Source organism: Paramacrobiotus metropolitanus, unplaced genomic scaffold (assembly GCF_019649055.1).
Source record: "Paramacrobiotus metropolitanus isolate TYO unplaced genomic scaffold, Prichtersi_v1.0 Parri_scaffold0000074, whole genome shotgun sequence".
In the NCBI taxonomy this organism is placed as follows: domain Eukaryota; kingdom Metazoa; phylum Tardigrada; class Eutardigrada; order Parachela; family Macrobiotidae; genus Paramacrobiotus; species Paramacrobiotus metropolitanus.
Window position 1 is genome coordinate 390,669 of NW_026570294.1, and position 20,690 is coordinate 411,358.

At 43.0% G+C, this 20,690-nt stretch overlaps 2 protein-coding genes across 2 annotated transcripts; one reads left to right on the plus strand and one right to left on the minus strand.

Annotated features, from left to right (window-relative positions):
* The first annotated feature begins 588 nt into the window (after positions 1-588).
* On the plus strand, positions 589-4,724 carry LOC129595062 (uncharacterized). Its single transcript, XM_055491970.1, has 6 exons — positions 589-1,008; positions 1,498-1,872; positions 2,538-3,237; positions 3,558-3,823; positions 3,888-4,045; positions 4,351-4,724. The coding sequence occupies exons 1-6, from the start codon at positions 822-824 to the stop codon at positions 4,522-4,524; spliced, it is 1,860 nt and encodes a 619-aa protein (XP_055347945.1). The 5' UTR covers positions 589-821; the 3' UTR covers positions 4,525-4,724.
* Positions 4,725-12,787: 8,063 nt separating this feature from the next.
* On the minus strand, positions 12,788-15,155 carry LOC129595109 (olfactory receptor 11A1-like). The gene is made up of 3 exons (XM_055492022.1): positions 14,749-15,155; positions 13,596-14,046; positions 12,788-13,177 (listed from the first exon to the last, which is right to left on the minus strand). Exons 1-3 carry the CDS (start codon positions 15,153-15,155, stop codon positions 13,004-13,006), a joined length of 1,032 nt encoding a protein of 343 aa, XP_055347997.1. The 3' UTR covers positions 12,788-13,003.
* Positions 15,156-20,690: the final 5,535 nt, after the last annotated feature.

The window sequence follows — 20,690 nt, forward strand, 5'->3', positions numbered from 1 at the left end:
GAAAACTTCTCTTCACCATCAGTAATAACACTGCATGCATGGCTGCTATAAACAGGCAGATCACTTCTTAATGATTATAATTTTTACATAATCCCACATCCGCACCAACCCCATCCGCGTGCATTACCAGTTCTTAATTTTCAAAAGTAAGTATAGTGTTGCCGGTATCTGTACACGCACCGGCACATGTGCAGGATCTGGCCGAGCAATCAAGCAGCAGTTGCATTACGCAATTAAGCCGCACCACCAACAATGAGCGCGGCTCCATAACCACATGACTATTCTCAATTTCTCACTTCGGAATACATTTGTAGGAGTGAATACCCACCACTATAAACACATCAACAGGTGCCTTTACGAAACCAAATCCGGTGAGCGATGATACTTGGCAGTGTTGGCGTTAGATAATCCCAGCAATTACCACTGTGTATGAGAACTCTCACTTTTCTCATCAAAACGCCAGAACCGCCAGCGAATACCGGCGATTATGCAGCACACGTGGATCATGTATCAATCAAAGAAAAACCGTACTGGCTATATATACCAACCAGTATCCACGAGAGAAATCATTCATTTTCGCTGCACGGAATATTTTTCAACAGAAAATTACGCTGATTTTCTTTGTTGATAATAACAATCGTTATTCAGTGCGGGACAGAGGCGACGCTGCAGCTGCTTTAATTATCGATTGGGACGCTGGTCGTCTGGGCTGCAGTCTCTGTGTAACTGGGTCACGTCGCTCTTCAGACTTTCACTTTTAATTACCAAATCCGGCTGTCCTGATTTTTTTTAAAGTTATTTATATTTTTCTGTTATTAACCATGGATTTATGGGATTTGTTTTCGTTCCGCGTGTGCTTGGCGGTGATTTTGTTTTTAATTTTTGTCCGGGAAGGTTTTTGTGCGGCGTCGACGCGGAAGATTGACGGGCGCAGTACAACGGTCAAGGTTGACGATGTCGACGAACAGAATCTTATAACACCGCCATCCGCATCTGTCAAAAAAGCCGGTAAGCGCAGATTACTGTTAATTTTAAATCGCCCAATGATGCAGAGGTTCCCATGACTTTTTCCTAAACCTAAAATGAATTTAAGATTTTCTTTAATTCTTTAATCGCTTAATTTTTAAGCGGATTGACTTTTGGTTTTACTGTTATCGATCTCGTTCGCACGAAACTAATTATACCAGATTATTTCAAATATATTATCAAAAGTTTGTTGATAATTTCTTAAACTATTTTTTATTGTTGTTGTTCAATGTAATTTCAGATATATCTGCATTATTTTGATTCAAATGAAAACTGACTCAATAGGGAGGAATTTTAAAGAAATTACTCCGGACAAATATAAAACGAAAAATTCTGCTAAAAATTAGAACACTGAAATTTAAAAATTAAAAATTAATTTAAAAATTAGCAACATTGAGATTTAAAAGCGACTGGGCGGTCTCCATTAAAATGGTGTTTAGTAAATACTAATTTTAAATTTTATTTTTCTAGCATTAAGGCGACTGCAACCCATCAAACTGGCCAACCTAACCATCACTACCTTTAACAAAACCGCCGTCCTGCAGCCGCGGGACCTCGACGACACCAACACCACCACCTCCAACGCCCGCTCCGGCGCCCTGGCCCAACCGCGCACCTCCATGGACGACTTCGATGCCCTGCCCATCTCCCCGCTGGGTGGCTTCAAATCCTACCAGAAGAGCTATGTTAACATGCCCGGCTACCAGATGGCCAAGGAAAAAGTCCAAGGGGGTGGCCTCCAGCCATCCCTGATCCCCGGACCCGGCGCGGAACTGGTGGGAGTCGGCGTGGGACCTCCAACGCCGATTGTCGGTGGAATCGGTGGTCCGGTGCCGCTGCAAGCAGGTACGGTTACGAAATCGAAAGTGGTTGCGAAGTTATGGCGTTCCGGTTGAAGATGCCAAGTCGCAGTTATGATTTTTGTTGTGGCGCCCGCGGCGCTTCGAATTAGCGGTAAAATGGTGTAGTTTGTGTAAGATGTCATGTCATATATTGTCATCTATGAATCGCAAGCCAAGCGCATCAGCGCCGGGTGACTGGCATTTGCCGCAGTTAAGGGCTAAAAATGCCGTTGCATAATTAACGATTATATTAATTGCACCTAAAAGGATTATGAAAAGCTTGGCACTATTTTACTACAATTTAGATTTTATTAAACTATTATTTAATAATTTCCAGCCAAAACTGTTAATGCACTATGGAAAATGAGTTAAAAAATTAGTATTATTAACGGAGAAACGATTAACAAAATGTAAAACAAGTTGAATAAAAATTATATATAAAATATAAAAATAACTGTATACAAATATAAAAATAACTGTATATAAAAATAACTGTATACAAAATAACGTTTTGTATCGGTAAGAGACTGGACTTTGTGTAATGTGTTGAAATGGTGAACTGCGTAATTTGCTGTTAACCTATGTTAATGTGAATAACCCAATAAACTTTGTTTACTGTATACATATACCGAAGTCATTTTGTTAACTTCGGCGATATCTATATTTCAGGTCCAGTTCTGGAACCGGGTTTAGCGCAATACATCGCCATGATGCGCGGTAACCGCCGCCCCGTCCCACCTTTCTACGGCGCCGGGCCACGCCCCCTGCCACCCCACTGCACCTGCGCCCCACTGGCCGACTGCCGCGACGTTTCCGCCTTAGCCCGCGACTACGGCGACGACGCCTACAACGGCAACTGCCTTCCCGGGCAGGTGGTCTGCTGCAACCAGGACCTCCTCGACCAGATGAACACCGCCGACCACCCGGTCGGGCCCCTGACCGCCGGACCGGCCTACGGACCCCGTCCGGTGCCCCAGCCCGTCCCGGTAGCCGCAGCCGTGCCCCGCCCCGTCCCGGTGGTCCCTCTCGGTCCCGCGGTGTCCGTGCCGGCGCCAGTGGTCAGACTGCCGCCGCCAACCAACTACAATCCCCCGATTATAGGACGCCCAAAGCCGGTGGCGGTGATCGACGCGGTGCCGGTGCCGCCGCTGTACGGCGCCGGTGTCGGGTCGGGTCCGGTATTGTGCGGGAAGAAGGGCCGGAATCCGTTGGCGCGGGTGTACGATGGGGATGATAAGATGTCGGATTCGGAGTTCGGGGAGTTCCCGTGGATGGCCGCGGTGCTGCTGGCGCCGGAGCTAACGTACCAGTGCGGCGGGGCGCTGATTGCACCGAGATTTGTGCTGACGGCCGCTCACTGCGTTGCACGGTAAGAAACGTGTTTGTTTTATCTGTTTTTAAAAAAAAAATTATTTTCACTTACTATTTTTTGTTGTTTAGTACGCAAAACATTTTTTATATAATGTTGTAATATCTAAAAGGGTATAAATAACTAATGCAGTTTAAAAAACTTTTGGCGTAGTTGTCGTAGTAGTCGTATTAGTCGTTGTCGTAGTTGACACTTTTAAATTCTTTGATAAACAAAATTGACATAGAAGTTTGTTTTACGTTTTTGTTGCGTTTATGAGAGTGTAATTTTAAAAGAATAATTTAAAAATCATGATAACATTTTATATTTTTAAATTATAGAAACAAACACCGCAACTTAATCGTGCGCCTGGGCGAGTACGATGTGACTAACACCGAGGAGCCGCCGTATCAAGACATCAAAGTGACGGACGTGGTCATGCACGCCGGCTACCACAGCGGCACCCTCAAGAACGACATTGCCCTTCTCGTCCTGGACACACCCGCCATCTTCAACGAGTACATTTCGCCGGTGTGTCTGCCGGAATATGCACCGGAAACCGGCGGTGTTTGTACCGTCACCGGTTGGGGCAAGGACACCATCTCCCGTGAGTACCAGAATCCAGGTCAGCATTTGTTAGACAAGAAAAATATAACGTATGTGACCTTCAGATGGCAAGTGGGCTAACCGGCTGAAATCGGTGGATGTGCCGCTGGTTAGCAATGAATTCTGTGAAGCTTCCTACCGCAAATCGCCGCAGCTGGGCCCGTACTTCAATCTGCATGATAGTTTCGTGTGTGCTGGTGCCCCGGGCAAGGACGCTTGTTATGTAAGTTGACAGGAAAAATTATACCAATTAATTATTTGTTATTTATCATTTTTTTAAAATATTATTTTTCACTCCCCCTTTTCTTGTTTTCGACATGCACAGTACAGTTATGGTAAAAAATTAAACCAAAGAAGTTTAAATTCCAAAAATAATAAATATTTTAAATTATTTAAAAATTAAAAAAAACGTATCAAAATGTACGCGTAATTAAATTTTATTATTTACTGCTTATCAATGTTTATTACTGACAGTTGTGGCAGTTAAGCCGGTTTTATCAATGCAAACATTTTTGTATTTTTTATCAGGGTGACGGCGGCAGTCCGATGGTGTGTTCGCGCGACCCGGCCAGCGAGCGCGGCTACCAGCTGATGGGGCTGGTCAGTTGGGGCATCGACTGCGGCCAGTATCCCGGAGCGTACACGCGTGTACAAAAGTTCGTACCCTGGATACACGATGTCATGAACAAGTTTCCCAACTAATCGCTGTCGACTGATTTTCTGATCTGTGCCGCTTTTTTTGCCAAAAGTCTTTGTTTTTTTTATTATGTGCCTAAAAGTTGAACTTTTATTATTTCGCTGTGCGAAGACAGTTATAAAACAAACAATACTCTCTGTGCATGTACTGTACTTTTAACTGAAATACAGAGAACTGTTAACAGTTATACGCAAACATTTATTTAAAATACGCGTTCACTATGAATGATTCATGCATTCGTAAGCCCCAGGGTACAGAGTATTCTGTAGACTACAGAGGCACATGCCGCAAAACAACTAGCAGGAAACTGGAAAACCATGAAATCGGCGACTTGTGGATACAGAATTGCTCTGAATTTGTGACCTTTTGGGAACACTTAGCTATCATGATAATAACATGGATAAAATTAGCATTTTTGATATTTTAATAATACCTTAATTTATAGGAAATGGCTATTGTCACCCCCCTGCACCCCCTTTTGACTATTATCACCCTCTCGCGCCCCTTTTGACTATTGTCACCCCCTTTATTTTAATGAAATAAACACCCCCTTTGACTATTGTCACTCCTTACAACACGCCCTTTTGGCTGTTGCCACCACCTCTCAATTTATTCTTATAATTTTTCCACCAGCGGTTCTTTTTCAACTCTGTGCCTGTCACCACCGGCAGGCCTAGGGGAAAGGCGCCAAGCGAAGGTTACTGACACTTAACATATATACATCGCTAAGATGCGGCGTCATTTTTTTTAATATTAAACTTAACAGCTTCAAGGGTTGTTTTCTGATGAGCTCCGCAGCGAATGCGATCGCAAAAAGTCCACAGTTATAACTATCCCATTGATGTTGTATGCAAGGAAAGAAAACTTCGGTGTACTCGCTTCCGATTGATCTCAACACTTTCTTAATCACTGGTGCCGACGCCGGTGGTACAGTCATAAACAAACGGCTGCCCCTCTTTCCGCGCTAACAGCACTCAGTGGTCGCTGGCACTTTTGTACCTTTCCGGTAGTTTAAAATCTTACTTAAGTTAGCTGAAAGGCCAAGCTAGCAACAACGTATTTTTTATAAGAAATGGCCAAGGAGTTGCAATAGTCAAAGGGGGTGAGAAAGGTGGTGACTATAGCCTAAGGGGGTGTTCACTTTATTTAAAAAAAAGGGGTGACAATTGTCAAACGGGGGTGCAAGGGGGTGACAATAGCCAAAAGGGGGTGCAAGGGGGTGACAATAGTCGCACCCTAATTTATAATCAAAATCGTTGAGGATAAAAAAGTCTGTACACTTCTGTTAATACTCGTACAGTAATGAATTTCAAAATAATTCAAAATCGTATACTTTTAATTCATAATTCTACCAAAGTCTGGTATATTTTTTAATATATTTCTAGTATACGAGTAGAGGAATAGATATCTATATACCATACTTATAGTATCGTTTAATGAATGTACAATTACAGTGCGTCAGTTTGCTGGACGGTATCTAGATCCGAGAAAATCCGTTGTCGACGAGAACATCGAAACAAAAGACCGAAAAAAATGCCTGACGATAACTTCGTGCATTCGAAGAAAAAAGGCTATAATATCGGCTTAGAAAAACACAGCGCCGCACACGGGAAACAAATAACAAAACGCAACCACAGTGGAAGGGATAGCCGATAAATCCGGCAGTTCCGGCTTCCGCTGCAGCTACCGTTTGGCAACGTACTATATGCGCGTTGACCGGTGCATCTCACTTGCATTTTCAGCATGGCGTGATCATTTTTTACAGCGACAGTTATTTCACTATGCATTTATTTTACATTTTTCTAATTACATTTTTACTGAATTCTGAATTTAATTCCTTTGCTGGATTTTTAACTTGTTGGGTTGGTTAGCAAACTGCGGCGGTGACTAACAACAAGGAGAATGTCGGGTCGTAATCTGTCCTTATTCCGGTACCTATACCTGCAAGCCCGCGACAACATTCTGGAGCCCTACCCGATGGAGTGCGAATGCGACCGGTGCCCCCACTGGGCGCCGCTTCCGGGGGTTGAGCCCCTGAGCTGCCGGAAGTGCCAGTGCGTTCTGTGGCGCCATCGGCCCGTCTCTGAACTCCGCGCCGGCACCCCACCGCTGCCCTTCAACTGGATCTGGATGAGCGCGCCACCGCCGCCTCCGTCGCCAGGGCAAAGTAATCCTCTTTGGACGCCACGGGCACCAGGGGAAAATATCACCGTCGCGACACCACGGGCACCCCTTTCCCAGCGTCCCCAGCGGGCGATCACGAGGAAGGCGATCCCGCCAGATCCTCGGCCGAAAAAACGCAGGCAACCGGGAAAGCGCCGAGCTAATCGTCAGCGAGGACTTCAGGCGGCGCCCCCTACGCTGATGACCGCCGTCCCACCGCCCGTTCCGCAGATGACGCCCCGTCCGACGCACTGCGACCAGTGTCCACGAATCTTCCGGAAGCGCGGCGAAGAGGCGGAACACCGGAAAGGTCACGAGAGCACCGATGCGACACTGCCGGCGTGTTCGGTATGCGGCTTCCGCTGCCGCCCGCAGGGAATGGGCTCCCACTCGGCCATGCACCTGCGCGTCAAGCCCACGTGACCGGCGATCAGATCCCGTGCTGATCCGGATTTATTGGACGGATAGGGTAAAGCAGTGAATTAATGCTACTGTTACTTTACATTAATGACTGTTAAAGCTGATTGTTGGTAACTCAGTGATGTTACGTTCATTGCGGATTTGACTGTTTTCCGTGCACACGTCTCCACACACACAACGTTGTGCGTGTTGTTATTATTTTTGCACTGGAAATTTCATTGGTATGTACTTTCCCTGTATTAGGCTTTGTTAGCTTTGTTGAATTGTTATCGAATTTCTATCGTCATGTCGGTGTTAACTGTTATGGAGATTATTATCGCGCACAGGTATGTTGACCTGTGCCCTGCCTGAATATTTCGTTGAACGTGTACGATCCACGTCGATAATAAAGAAACGCAGATAGTGCCAGCGAAAATTAATCTGAAACGATCCAAATTAAAAACTGAATGCGTATTTTATACTGCACTTTATACTGTTAGATTGTGTGTATCATTATACGGTATCTACAGATACGAAACATTCTATACACGACCGGTGAAAATTGTTGATGCCGCTTGGAAGTGATACCGCGTACAACAGGGAGGAATTGAGTAAAAATAAGCTCGTGCTTAATGGTTTTACCTTTACCAAAGTAGGAGCAGGTGCTCAGCCAATATCAACGCGTTTCTCGTATTGGATAAAGTATATTTAAATATATCTTACAATATAATTTTGTTTATTAGCTCGCTGGTGCATGTTCTCGCTGGTCACAGTAGACTCTAATACTACAATAATTGTGACCTTTACTGAAATTGCTAATATTTCATACAGTTATTACAATCATCTATGCATTTTAATCATCTGTGATTTTGTAGAGTTTTAAAACCTTTCTGATTATTTACATTTTTTTACAAGCAGTGAGCTTGACCGATATAAGCGAATTGTCCAGCAGTATAACCGCCCGATAGTCACCTGCAGGGTGACTGCAAAACGTACTCTTTCTGGAGGAAACCGTTAGCGATGGGCGCTTGCAGCGAACATACAGCACAGCAGACAAAGACCCTGGAGAACATGCGGACACAGACTTCGACAGCTGCAATAAGTCAGATAACAGGAACGGTTGCAAAATATCGTTTGTGTGTAACTTTTAAATGGAAAGCAGGCATCAAAGACTTGTGGAACGCCGATGATTTTAATAAATTTAAAGAAAAATGTGACTGATGAGACATACAACGCAAACGCTCTACCCGTTTTGTATTAATTATGTAATACAACAAATCTTAAAAAAAACCACAAGCGATTATGTAATTCAATAATTCGTGCACAGGCAGCACTTGCATTATTGATTAATGCATTTAAAATTAAAATAATTAATACAGTATGTTGGACATTACTGTATTTGAATCGAGAAAATCCGTTATCCGCAAGACCCACGAACAACTCACCACACAAAACAGACTGAAAAAATGCCAAACGATAAATTCGCTGCATAGCAAGAAAAAAGCTGTAATACCGAGAAAAGGAAAAGCACAACGGCCGAACACACTTTGCCTGCATTAGGCTGCAGTTTTGTAATAAATTCGTTCATTTCGTAGAGCTGGCCAGTGACCACAATGGAAGGCATAGCCGTAAATCCGGGTTTTGCGACTACCGTACCATATGCTGTACTCTGCATGTCCCTTGCATTTTCGCCATGCCGTGATCATTTCTCACAGCGACGGCTACTTCGCTGCGCACACCATACTTTTTAGTATTTTTCTGTATTACGGAATCTTTATAAATTTGCTTACTTAATTTCGACTGTAATTTTCAGTCAATTTTGGCTGTTATTGATCAGGAGAATGCCAGTTAGTCCAAGGTCGCCCCCTTCACGGGGAGATGCATGACCGAGTGCGAGTGCATTCCTGCTGGACGGCAACGGAAGCCGCAGTCCGGGCACGCCGGCAGTGTCGCATCCGTGCTCTCGTGACCTTTCCGGTGTTCCACCTCGTCGCCGCGATTGCGGAAGATCCGTGGGCATTTGTCGCACTGATTCGGACGGGGCGTCTGCGGAATGGGCGGTGGAACGGCGGTCAGGCGCCAATCCCACGTGACCGCCGATCGGTAATGTGGACGCTGATCAGTTTGTGCTGTTACGGATTTGACTGTTTTCCTTGCCCACTGATTGTGCTGTTATTGCTTTTGTACTGAAGTGTCGTACCGAAATTTTCCTTGTCATTTTCCCAATCTGATGATCTGCTAGCTTGGTTAAAGTGTTATCGAATAGTGATGGCCGTCTCGCTGTTAACCAATCATTAGCGCGCACAATCTTGTAAACCTTTATGCTGCCGGGATATTTCGTTGCATGTGCATACTGATGCACGTGCTTAGCAATAAAGGACACAGATGCAGCTGGCGGACACATTATTTTGTAATTACCGCAATTAACAATTAGACGTCGCATTCAGTACGCATTTAATTCGCTTTAAGACATACGTAAAATTAGCGCGTAGCATATAATCGGAAACGCTAGCGTTATTTTTTTATGAAATTAAGTCGTGAGCGAACCGAAGTCACCAGCAATTGATAATGTGGAAAACAATTTTATGGGTGCTGTAGTCAGTATATTGTACTGCACCGTCTCAGACGATTTCGATAGCTGGAAGGCAGCATGGCATCTGGGGCATACTACATAGTATTCCAAATACTTGTTATAATATTGTTCTAAGTTTTATTCGCAGTATGCACATAGGCTAATATCGCTCACAAAAACACGATCAAACGTTAAACTTAAACAGTAATAATACATGCCCATCGTATAATCGCTGATATCATGTAACTATATCGATACATCATACGTTTTCCCAATAATGGTTTGTATGATTTTATATCCCATAAGCCGATGTGCATTATTCTGAAATTTTCCATGCATGGAAATAAGTACGTAGTATAATACATACATAATCCAGCAATGAGCTTTGTACAATTTACGTTAAAAGCATCTGCACAAGCTTGTCCGCGGTAATTTCCTACGTAAAGGTACAGACAGCAAACATTTAGCGCGCAGTTTGCGCTATGTCGATTGCCATTACACTACGTCGTGAATTTTGACATTTGGCTGTCAGAAATTTCCGGACAATCCTTTACACGAACTCTACACCTTAACAACTTACTGCATGTGTCGTAATTAAGTATTACTCTGAAGTATGTACTAACAGGCGTTATATCGGCAATGCAGACCGGCAAGCAAGCAGTTCCGGTTGCTGGATATTCTTACTTACATGATTCTATTATTGCTGCGCTAGTGCGTGTTTCACAATTCACTAAGGTAGTGCGAATAATCGTGACCTTTATTGAAATAACCAATATTTCATACAGGTTGTACAGTGAACTATGTATTTAATTTATTACTAATACTGTATACTGTATAAGTCTGTATGATCCTTAAACTACTGTATTCCGAAAAATTATTTACATCCAATTAGCTTTAATACTGACATAAATAAATTGTCCAACAGCATAACCGTCGAAAAATCCGCTGCAGCATCAGTTGCTAACCGTACTCTTTCTGGAAGAAACCGTTAGTGATGGACGGTGGCAGTAATAACAGTAAACACCTAGCACAGCCGACAACGATCCCGAAGAACATACCGACACTGATTTGTTACAATAAGTTAGGCAGAAAACTGTCGTTTGCGTATGACTTTAAATAGCAAGCAGAAAAAAACTTGTGGAACACCGTTTATAATTCATTTAACAAATTTAAAGAAAAATGACTGATGCTAATAGCGCTAACTCGATGTTTGCTCGTTTTGTAATAATTATGTAACACAGTACGCACACAGTTCTAAAACAATTACTATCACTTGGATTATCGTTTAATGCATTTACAATCGAAATAATCAATTCAATTTGTTGGACATTATTTGAACTGGCAAAATCCGCTAGCCACAAGAACCAGGAGCTGCTGGAACAGAAAATAGCCCGAGCAAATACCTGACGATAAATTCACTGCATACGAAGGGAAAAAGCTGTAGTACCGGCTTAATTGCAGAAGGAACAGCACAGCGGCCGAGCACTGGTTTGCATGGCTGCAGTTTCGCAGTATATCCGTTCATTCGGTATAGGTGGCCATAGACCACTATGGAAGATATAGCCGTAAATCCGGGTCTATAACTGCAGCTACCATTGCGCAAAGCGATGCATATATGCCCGTTGAGCGGTAGTGCCGTGATCACTTCTCTACTTCACGGTGCACAGAGCGCTTTTTAACATTTTTACTGAATTTTACCTTTTTTTACCGAGCTTTCATCAATTGACTGTTTTTGTTATTGAGTGGAATGCCGGGTCGTCCATTCGCATTATTCCGGAACCTATTCCTGCAAGCTAAAGGTTTGTGGACCGGAACGGCCGCACCAGCGCCGCCTCCTCCGTTGCCAGTAGAAGACACTCCCGTCGCGACGCCACCGACACCAGAAGGAGATATTCCCGTTGGGACGCCAGCGGCACCAGAAGATGCTTTTATTGGGACGCCATCGGCGCCCCGCGTCCTGCATCCCCGGCGAGCGGTTGCGAAGACGACGGCCCCGGCAGCGCCCCGGACAAAACGCCTGCAAACGGTGAAGCGCTCAGTGAATCGTCAGCGAGGACGTCCAGTGGCGCCCCCTACGCTGGTGACCGCCGCCCCATCACCCGTTCCGCAGATGACGCGCCACCCAGCGCACTGCGACAAATGCCCGCGGAAATTTCACAGGCGCGGCGACGAAGTGGAACACCGGAAAGGTCACGAGAGCATCGATGCGACACTGCCGGCGTGTTCGCTGTGCGGCTTCCGCTGCCGTCCAGAGGGACTGCGCTCGCACTCGGCCATGCACCTCCGCGCCACTCCCACGTGACCGGCCACCAGATCCCGTGCTGATCCGGCTTTTACTGGATGGATAGGTAAAGCAGCGGAATTACTGTTACTTTACATTAAAGTCTGTTGAAATTTGGAGCTGATTGTTGGTAACTCGGTGATTTTATGTTCATTATGGATTTGATTGCTTTCCGTGCGCGTGTGTTGTTATTATTTTTGTACAGGAGAGCAGTACCGAGATTTCCCTTAGTTATTTTTTCGCAGCCTCATGATTGATTCCATTGGTTAAATTGTTATCAAACATCGAGTCGCCATGTATTAACCGATCATTAATGCGCACATTCGTGTTGACCTTTGTGCTCGCGGAATATTTCGTTGCATGTGCGTAATGATGCAAAGTGCTACAATAAAGGAACGCAGATACAGCTGGCGCGGAAACTGATCCGTAATTACCGCATTAATTTTAATAAACGGAAGTTGCATTTATTGCTTAATTTTTCACTGTATGGTATACGTAATATTGACGTGAAAAATGTAATCGGAAATGGAAGCAGTACTTTTGTGAAATTAGGTCGTGAGAGAACCGACGTCACCCACAAATGATAATGTCGAAAACAATCTTATTTTGTGTACTCGTATGCTGTATATCGTATCCGACAATTTAACAGCTGGAAGGCAGTTGGGCATGTGGAGCGTATTTTCAAATAATATATTATTCTAAGCGTCACTCACTATAAATCACGGTCAAGCGAAAAACTTACAAAAGTGGTAATGCATACCCAGCGTATACTTGCTGATATCATGTAAAAATCTATACATTATCTGTTTCATAAATTTTTGTAACAAACTTTTATATTCCATATTTATGCCGAAGTACGCTGTATGCCGAAATCGTCCATGCATGGAAATAAGTACAATACGTAATGCATAATCCTACAACGAGCAGTGCACACTTTAAAAGCATCTGTACACGAATTGTTAATTGATTTATAACTTAAATATTTATTGCAGGTGTCGTAATTAAGCATTGAACGGAAGTAGAGCCTAGCGCTCTACGGATCGGCAATGCAAACCGTTAATATATATAATTAGCCGTTGGAGGTGGCGTTAGTGGACGCGGCGGTCTGTTTGGTGCTGGACGTTATTCCGCTCATTCGCAGCAGTTCCGGTTGCTGGATCTTCTTACCCAGCACACTGGTCAGCTTTTCTTTACCTAGACGCAGCTGTGCGCGGTAATCCTTGCTGACAATTAAATATATCACCTAAAAAGTGCGCTTATAAAAACCTGGATTAAAAATTGATTCCTTAGAAAAAATTTTAGCTCTGAAATAATTTTATCAGACGTTTTGCGATGTAATTACAATGTATACCAGAGAAAACTAATTTTGCACGCAACCCAGAATTTTCTCGAATTCCCCTGCACTACGATTATTGCCAAAATTATCCGTCAGTATAGCCTACTTAGTAATTAGCAAAAGCAGTTTCATAATTTTAATTATAAGCCGCGTTGGCGCGTGCATTTCGCAGGAGGACTAAAAATTATTGTAATAATCGCGACTTTTCGTTGAAATGGTTAATATTTCATATAATAATTGAATTAATTATATATCGAACGTTATTAGTGATTTTATGCAATTAAACTGTTTTGAATACTAATTATTTACACGTAATTCGCTGTACCGGTATGAGCGCATTGCCCAGCAGCATAACCGCCCGGAAAATCAGCTGCAACATGGGCTGCGAGCTGTACTCTTTCTGGAAGAAACCATTCGCAATGGGCGGCGGCAGCAGACACCCGGCATAGCAGACAAAGACCCCGAAGAACATGCGGACACTGCGGTAGCGCTTCTGCGTACGCCGCGTGGCCTCTCCCATCCCCACCGGCGCCACGGGGACGCGGAAGTGGCGGTAGAGGACCACGGCGAAGATGGTCAGGTACAGCAGGAAAGTGGAGCTGACCGGCAGGCCGATGCCCAACATGACAAAGACCAGCGACCACGTGGCGTTGTAGTAGAAGACACCGCAAGATTCCCAGGAGGTGAAGCGGCGGAATTCGCCGCCGATGCCGAATTGCGGCAGCAGGGCGATGCCTAGACCGATCAGCCACGGAGCCACTACCATGGAGTACAGCCTGCATGGATGTAAAAAAATTATATGTGATGTTAACAATTTATAATTATTATTGCGTAAGGTGCTCCAAATGTATCTTATATAAATACACGCGTATTTGGTATGCTTAATAAACGCTTATGCTAAACGCTAAAACGCTAAAATAATTACAATTTTTACTGAAAAAGTCTTGTACTCTGTATCTCTACGATGCCTAAAGTGCGGCACATGAACTATGGCAAAACTGTAATGTTATAACATTAAACTGCATAATTATGCAATAATCCTGTGGTGCATTATCAATGAATTTCAATAGTTCGATCATTGCCAATCGTTCGTTAATGGATCTATCGCTATGAACACCGGAATTAGCCAGTTAATCCTTTTCATCCTGTAATTACGCAATAAATTGTTTAGGCTAATACTCTTGCAAATGAATATCAGATCTGCCATGGTTGCAAAATGAAAGTAAAACTAAAAAAGTATTTTTATAAGTTGATAAAACCGGTAAAACGCTTGGTATTAGGACAATAATACGTCCTTCTGTTGGCTTCTCTAATCGCAGAACATCAACGTGCAGGTTTATAAACGGAGCGTTGATACCCTATAGTTCGAATAGTCCTGAAGAGAGTATAATATATCGCAGAGTTTGTATAGATAGCAATTATTCAGGGATATTAGTGCCATTTTTCTATAACTCCCTTATAAAAAATACAATGCCCACCTGAATCCTCGCGTCCATTGCGGATACTTATGCGGCAAACACACGGCAATAAAGCGATTGACGGCGATCATCAGATCCGTCCAGTCGACACAGTGCACAATGATGAAGTAGAAGATAAAGGTGCGCCGACACAGCTCCTTATCTCCGGCCAGACTAAAGGGTACACCCTGATAGGACTGCACCAGCAGCGGCATCCCCACCCCGCACTGCAGCGCCACCTGCAGCAGCAGATTCAGAAACAGCGCGCTTGAACGGGTACGCAGTTTCTTGGACAGCGCAATCAGTAACAGAAGAAGGATGGACAGCGTGCATCCGGTGGTACTGAGAAAGGTCATGATACTGTACCACACCGTCACCTCCAGACGGAAACGATGGTATACCGGCGGTGTGGAATTGCTAACGTTCATGACCTTCGCAAATTACTAGTTATATAATTCTATAATATTATAGAAAACTAGGCACGCAACAGACGTGATCTTTAATAGGCAGGACAACCGAAGTACCACCCGATCATAGGGTTTTGCAAATGGATGCATGCAACGGATTTCCAGGTCGTTAAAATATGGTTATTAATGCGATGCTGTATGAAATATAGGTGCAGTACAGCACATGATACATAGTATGGTTATAGAAGCCCCGTAATTTACCGGCGGCATTTCGACCTACTATGAGTCTCGCGGGAATCGCCAACGGGATTCACGGAGATGCTTATGGTGATCAGGTTAATTAAACACGGGATTACGCGGCGACCTTCATGTCGAAAAAAACCGCCATTCACGGTTTTGTTGATATTTTGACGTGAACTACTTCGGAGTAGATCAGCTTGATTATGCCTGGATAAGTGTCACGGAAAAGAGGAGCATGGTATCCCGTGGGGAAATATTCATAGTAAAACCGTTGTATCGGGTTTATATAGCTGATTATCCAAAAGATGTTTCGCACGATTTCCCGTGTTGCTTCTCGATTTCATCAATTAGCTATATATGTCATCGATTTCAAGAACACCATGATATTCTCTAGATTTGGGAAGGCTGGTAATTATTGGAAAACATACATCCTGCACACAGATTTCTTACGTACGCGCCGGCGAAAGCTCTGCGCGCCCATTAGGTGTAATAAATACAACAATACAATTCAAATTTTGAAATATTCAGAAGACATTCAGGTACCTACGTATATCTACAAGAATAGAAACAGGAACGCGGCAAGAACAGGTCAATTGTATCTGACCGGCGCCGAGAATAACATCTTATAATTAGAAGGCGTTCTTCTCATTCCTTTCGCAATAAAGTTGTCCTTTCGCAACAAAGTTGAAAAACGTACAGCAAATCAGATTAAAACGATGTTTTGATATCTGTAGAGTAATACATGTTCTATTAGTCTTAACATTTGTACATCTTACTCTAAATTAAATTGTTAGATTATTGACTTTCTTGCGCTCTGCCGATGAGGCTAATGGTAAAGTAGTTTCTGTATTATGTAAAATGTGAAGATCTTCGAGCTCGCATTATACGCGATAAATACATTGTAATTTGTCATGTAAAAATTATGTAAATTTGTAGTTTTAATTTCGACTTTTCCCCTGCTTTATGTTGATTTAGACTGCTGCTTAAATACTGACTGCTAAATCAGTCAAGCTACATTACTGGCTCTAAGTACATACCTGTAAATTTGACTAACTTTAGTGTTATCTACTGGTACCCTGCGTCAGGTTGGAGTTCCCATGATAGATCGTCATCCTAGGCAGCAGAGTGATAGATAGTATACTGTAGTATCTACCTGTTGTCTAAAGAAATACCTATATTAAAGAAAATAACGGTGCATTCGTATTTGTGCGGTCATGTACCGCTTTTCATTCTCTGTACGCCATAGAGTAGATGTTGTACATCTTTCATTGCTTTCTTCAGTGCTTGAATGAAAAATTTTTTTGTGCTATAAGATGGCGCTTTCTATCGAGCCGGTTTGCGTTTTGATTTTTTTTTAAAATTGCATTATGTAATAAGTTTCTTTAGAAAAAATGTCAATTCCTGTGTAAAAACAACAGTATAATAGCTAGTAATAACTAACGTAGGAAGTTATGCACAAAAGTTTTCGTTGTAACATGAATTGAACGGAACTGAATGAAGTACAGCGGCGCTACGGTTTCCTGCACTGTTCCGCCCCATTACCGACCACCACGACCCACCCGGTCAAAGTGTACGGCCCATCGGCAACGGTTTCCTTTAATAATATTGCACTGTATTTTGCAACATTTATTCAATCTGCACCGTCTTGACTCTTGACTCATCGTACGAGTACATGTCGCCGCACCACACCATATTAGGAAAGTGCAGAGAGCAAAGTGCGCGGTACATGTTACACTTGCCAAGTGTATCACTTGGCTGTTGTACACACGGCTACAACCAACGCCGCGGCATACACTCATAATATTATTAATCTCTGCCGCCGGAAACGCTACATAACGCCGGCTTCCATTAAATTTTAAGATGCGTTTCTTGCAGGTATCGCCAGACACATTTTCCGTGCCGTGTATATATGCGAGTGTGTGTGGTGCACGTCGGCGTAACGGTGCTTTCCCACAGTAATTCGTTTGTTTGCTCTAATTATGCGACGCCGATTGAATCAGACTGCGATACTGTCACTGAAAAACACAATGATGATTAATAAACAAAGTCGGAATAAATTTAACCGGCATGATTCATTCGGTTCAGCAGTTTTGTGAATTTGCTTCAATACTGATAAAAGCAAAAAAGGACATTACGGCAAAAATATCAAATTTTTTACCTTAAATATTGTTGTTATTTAAATACTATTATTTATGTTATTATAAATTTTGAATACTTCTTCATTTGGAAAATATCTGCAAATACAAGTATTATGAATATTTCCTCATTTAATACTCGAAAGAATGCGAAAGTTTCGAAAGAGTAGCAAGGAAATATGAAAAAGCTGTTTTTATTACGGAGAAAATTGCTGTTTTTTCTCTAAGGCGCGTGACCTTTGCGGTAACCTCTGGCCTCCGCCACACTCTTGGAGACGCGGGGCGCCACTGCGCTCACTTGATTCCACTTTACAGTCCGTGCATAATTTTTCCATTGAGCAACTGTTAGACATTTGTTTCAGCAGCAATAAATGTATCTCCAAGTGGTCCGGACCCACCGCAAGAGAGCGCAATACGAAAATCCGCCTCCGCTGGCTCCACGCTCACGCAGCGCGCCGGGGCCGGTTGAGCGCGGTGATTTTTGTTGAGGTAAACACTAAGTGGCGCACTCCATCTCAATGGGCCCCAAGAGTCACTGCCAAATGGCCGGAAATGCGCCGCTACAACTGTATGCGCCGATGCCGGTGCGCCGGTTTTTCGATGAGTTCGGGCTAAACAAAATGGTGCCGCGGTACCACGTCTAAGTGCGCACTTTTGCGATCGATACAACTGCAAAATTTCTAATAAACCGAATTGCAGTTTTTTTAGAAACCCCTAAGCGTTGAAAACGGCCGGCAATTTGTAGCTTACAGAAAAAAAATACCTCTAGAATAAAATATAGAAAGAATAAAATATAAAGACATGTACAGAATAAAACATAAAAAATTGTTATAGAAAAGTGGTAAAATATGAAATAAAAAGTTTAATTTAAAAAAAGAATTGATTTGAAAAAAGTGCAATCGAACCAAAAAATATCACCAATTTGCAAAAATAAAAATTCAGATAACGAATTTTAAAATAAAAATACAAAAATCGTCTTCGGGTTCAAATTTCGTGTTCATAACATACGCAGTAAATTGTGGTTCAGTCGACTATCGATTGCATAAATTATTTAGCTTTTAATACCGGGAAATTCGTTAAAAAATTAGAAGGCACTTTCCCAGCACGTAAATATCAAGGATGATCTTAAAAAAGATGCGCGTTAACGAAGCAGCGAAAATAGAAATCGCAGCGAAGGTGAAAGTTGTTAGCGTACAGATCAGCGCGGCGGCAACAGTGGCCTACTTCCAACTGTGTTTGCTTGTTGACCAAAAAACCGTTCTCTGGCAATCTGTTGAGCCGTAGTGGATGAATGATTGATTAGCGTTATTCCAGCGACAGGCCGGCTGTCAGAAGGCTGCTGCCGTTAGTCACTGCGCCGGCTGCCGCTGTTGCTCCCGTACCGCTGAAATATGCCGGCTGCACATGCTTTTTTCGCATATATATGCATATCGGAAAACAGATCAGGGAAGTGGCGCGTTTACCATCGGTCAACACTGGCCAGTCATCCGCTCACTCGGCGCTGGACAGTCCAAACGGAAGTTGCGCGCCGGTTAAATGGCTTAATCAAATACGAGCCATATTTACCGGGTTTTCAAAAAAATTCTGCGGCCGATTGTATATGTATTTGGATTAAGCGGATTTTTTCCTGTGCTAAGGCAAATAATTGGACAATTGTGTCAATAATTTTTTTCAGCATGGATTTGTTATACGATGAATAAAAATTGAGTTGAATCCACAAAGGAAAAACAGATGCGGTCAAAACGGCCGTTAAAAGATGTCCGGGGGTTTTCATCGCTTTGTAAAACGTCCAGAAAAACGTTCCATGAGTTTTCATCGGTTAGCGTATTTTTCTAAAAAATCCAGAAAATACCGGGTGAAATTGTGAAACCAGCGAGCAGCGTTGTTGATGTGTGAAAAATGCGTAAAACTGGCTGCGTTGATGCCTGGTGGTTTTCAGTGCTGATTAGGAAACATTTCCATTCGCAGTCGGAAAAAGCAGGCAGCTCCGCGCGGCGTTGTGTGGCGAGTTTGTCAGAGCTAATTATAAGTTATTTTGGCGCTTAACTGGTCAGCCTGTGCTAACGCGTCAAGAATTGCATATTATATAGATGCGGCCGGCAAAAATGACCAGAGCAGTTAGTAGTGCATTTGCCCGCACTGACACCGCGGTTAAACGTTGAAGGGTGAGAACGAGAGAATCGTAACACACCGCGACGCCTAAATAATTTGTACTAACCATCAAACATTTCCACGCCGGTTTAAAGCAAATTGCTTGTTCAACCCCAAAAATATCCATGTCGGTATGGATTACAAATGGCCTGTGAATTCTTGTGATAACACTTCAAAAACGCGAAAAACGCGCTTTCCCAATCAATCATGTACGGTTTTAACCAATGCTGCAATTAATCGCGCCCCGAAAAACAAAAGCCATTTTTTCGTTTATTCTGTTCGAGTTTCAGTACTTTTAAAATAAAAAAATTTAACTTAACCCGCCTTCTTTTAAATAACAAAAAAAAATAAATTTAAATTCTGACGTGTTCGCTGTTAAAGAATGCGAAAGATAAGAAACTCAAGAAATATAAAAAAACCTATTGACCCAGTGAAGCTTTTCCACGGATTACGCAACCCCTAAACATAAATACGTTGGTGGGAATGCCCGTTATAGGCGGAGGTCAACCGCCTTATTAGCACCGCACAACCAGTAACCACCACGCCGTGGCGCGCTGTTGTCCCTCCGAATCAGTGCAGCGCGGCGTGAAATTAATATTTGATTGTGCCGGTGCGAGTGATCCTGTTCGATTGGGTAATGGTGCGCGACCTGCGCCACATGGGCCCACTTTATATTATACACATCGATGCCTTGTACCGGGTATTCAAGGCCACTGGCTGAATGGTGCTACTACACCCGGGGGCGCGTTAGGAGTGGACAAACATCCCGACGCATATACATGCCAACCGCCCGGTTAGTGAGTGAATATATTCGGTAAACCGTGTTGCCGAAGTACTTGATTAGCAAGAGCTGCGGTTTTTGTGCAAAGTACGGGTCAAGTTTCGGTATAAATTGCGCGAAAGTTAAACTCTGAGGCTCTTAGTTCAATTTTCTTAGTTTTCTTAGACTATTTTTTAAAATAAGTTACTCTTTAACAGCTTAATTTAAAATATAAAAATTTATTTCAAAATGTGATAAAAAATCTTAATG

Excerpts from the sequence above, each read along its gene's own strand:
- LOC129595062 (XM_055491970.1), top strand. The coding sequence starts at position 822 with ATGGATTTATGGGATTTGTTTTCGTTCCGCGTGTGCTTGGCGGTGATT. Across the intron at positions 1,009-1,497 it reads CGCATCTGTCAAAAAAGCCG|CATTAAGGCGACTGCAACCC; the intron begins GTAAGCGCAGAT and ends TTATTTTTCTAG. Across the intron at positions 1,873-2,537 it reads TCCGGTGCCGCTGCAAGCAG|GTCCAGTTCTGGAACCGGGT; the intron begins GTACGGTTACGA and ends TCTATATTTCAG.
- LOC129595109 (XM_055492022.1), bottom strand. The coding sequence starts at position 15,155 with ATGAACGTTAGCAATTCCACACCGCCGGTATACCATCGTTTCCGTCTG. Across the intron at positions 14,047-14,748 it reads CAATGGACGCGAGGATTCAG|GCTGTACTCCATGGTAGTGG; the intron begins GTGGGCATTGTA and ends ACATCCATGCAG. Across the intron at positions 13,178-13,595 it reads TGGGCAATGCGCTCATACCG|GTGATATATTTAATTGTCAG; the intron begins GTACAGCGAATT and ends CGCACTTTTTAG.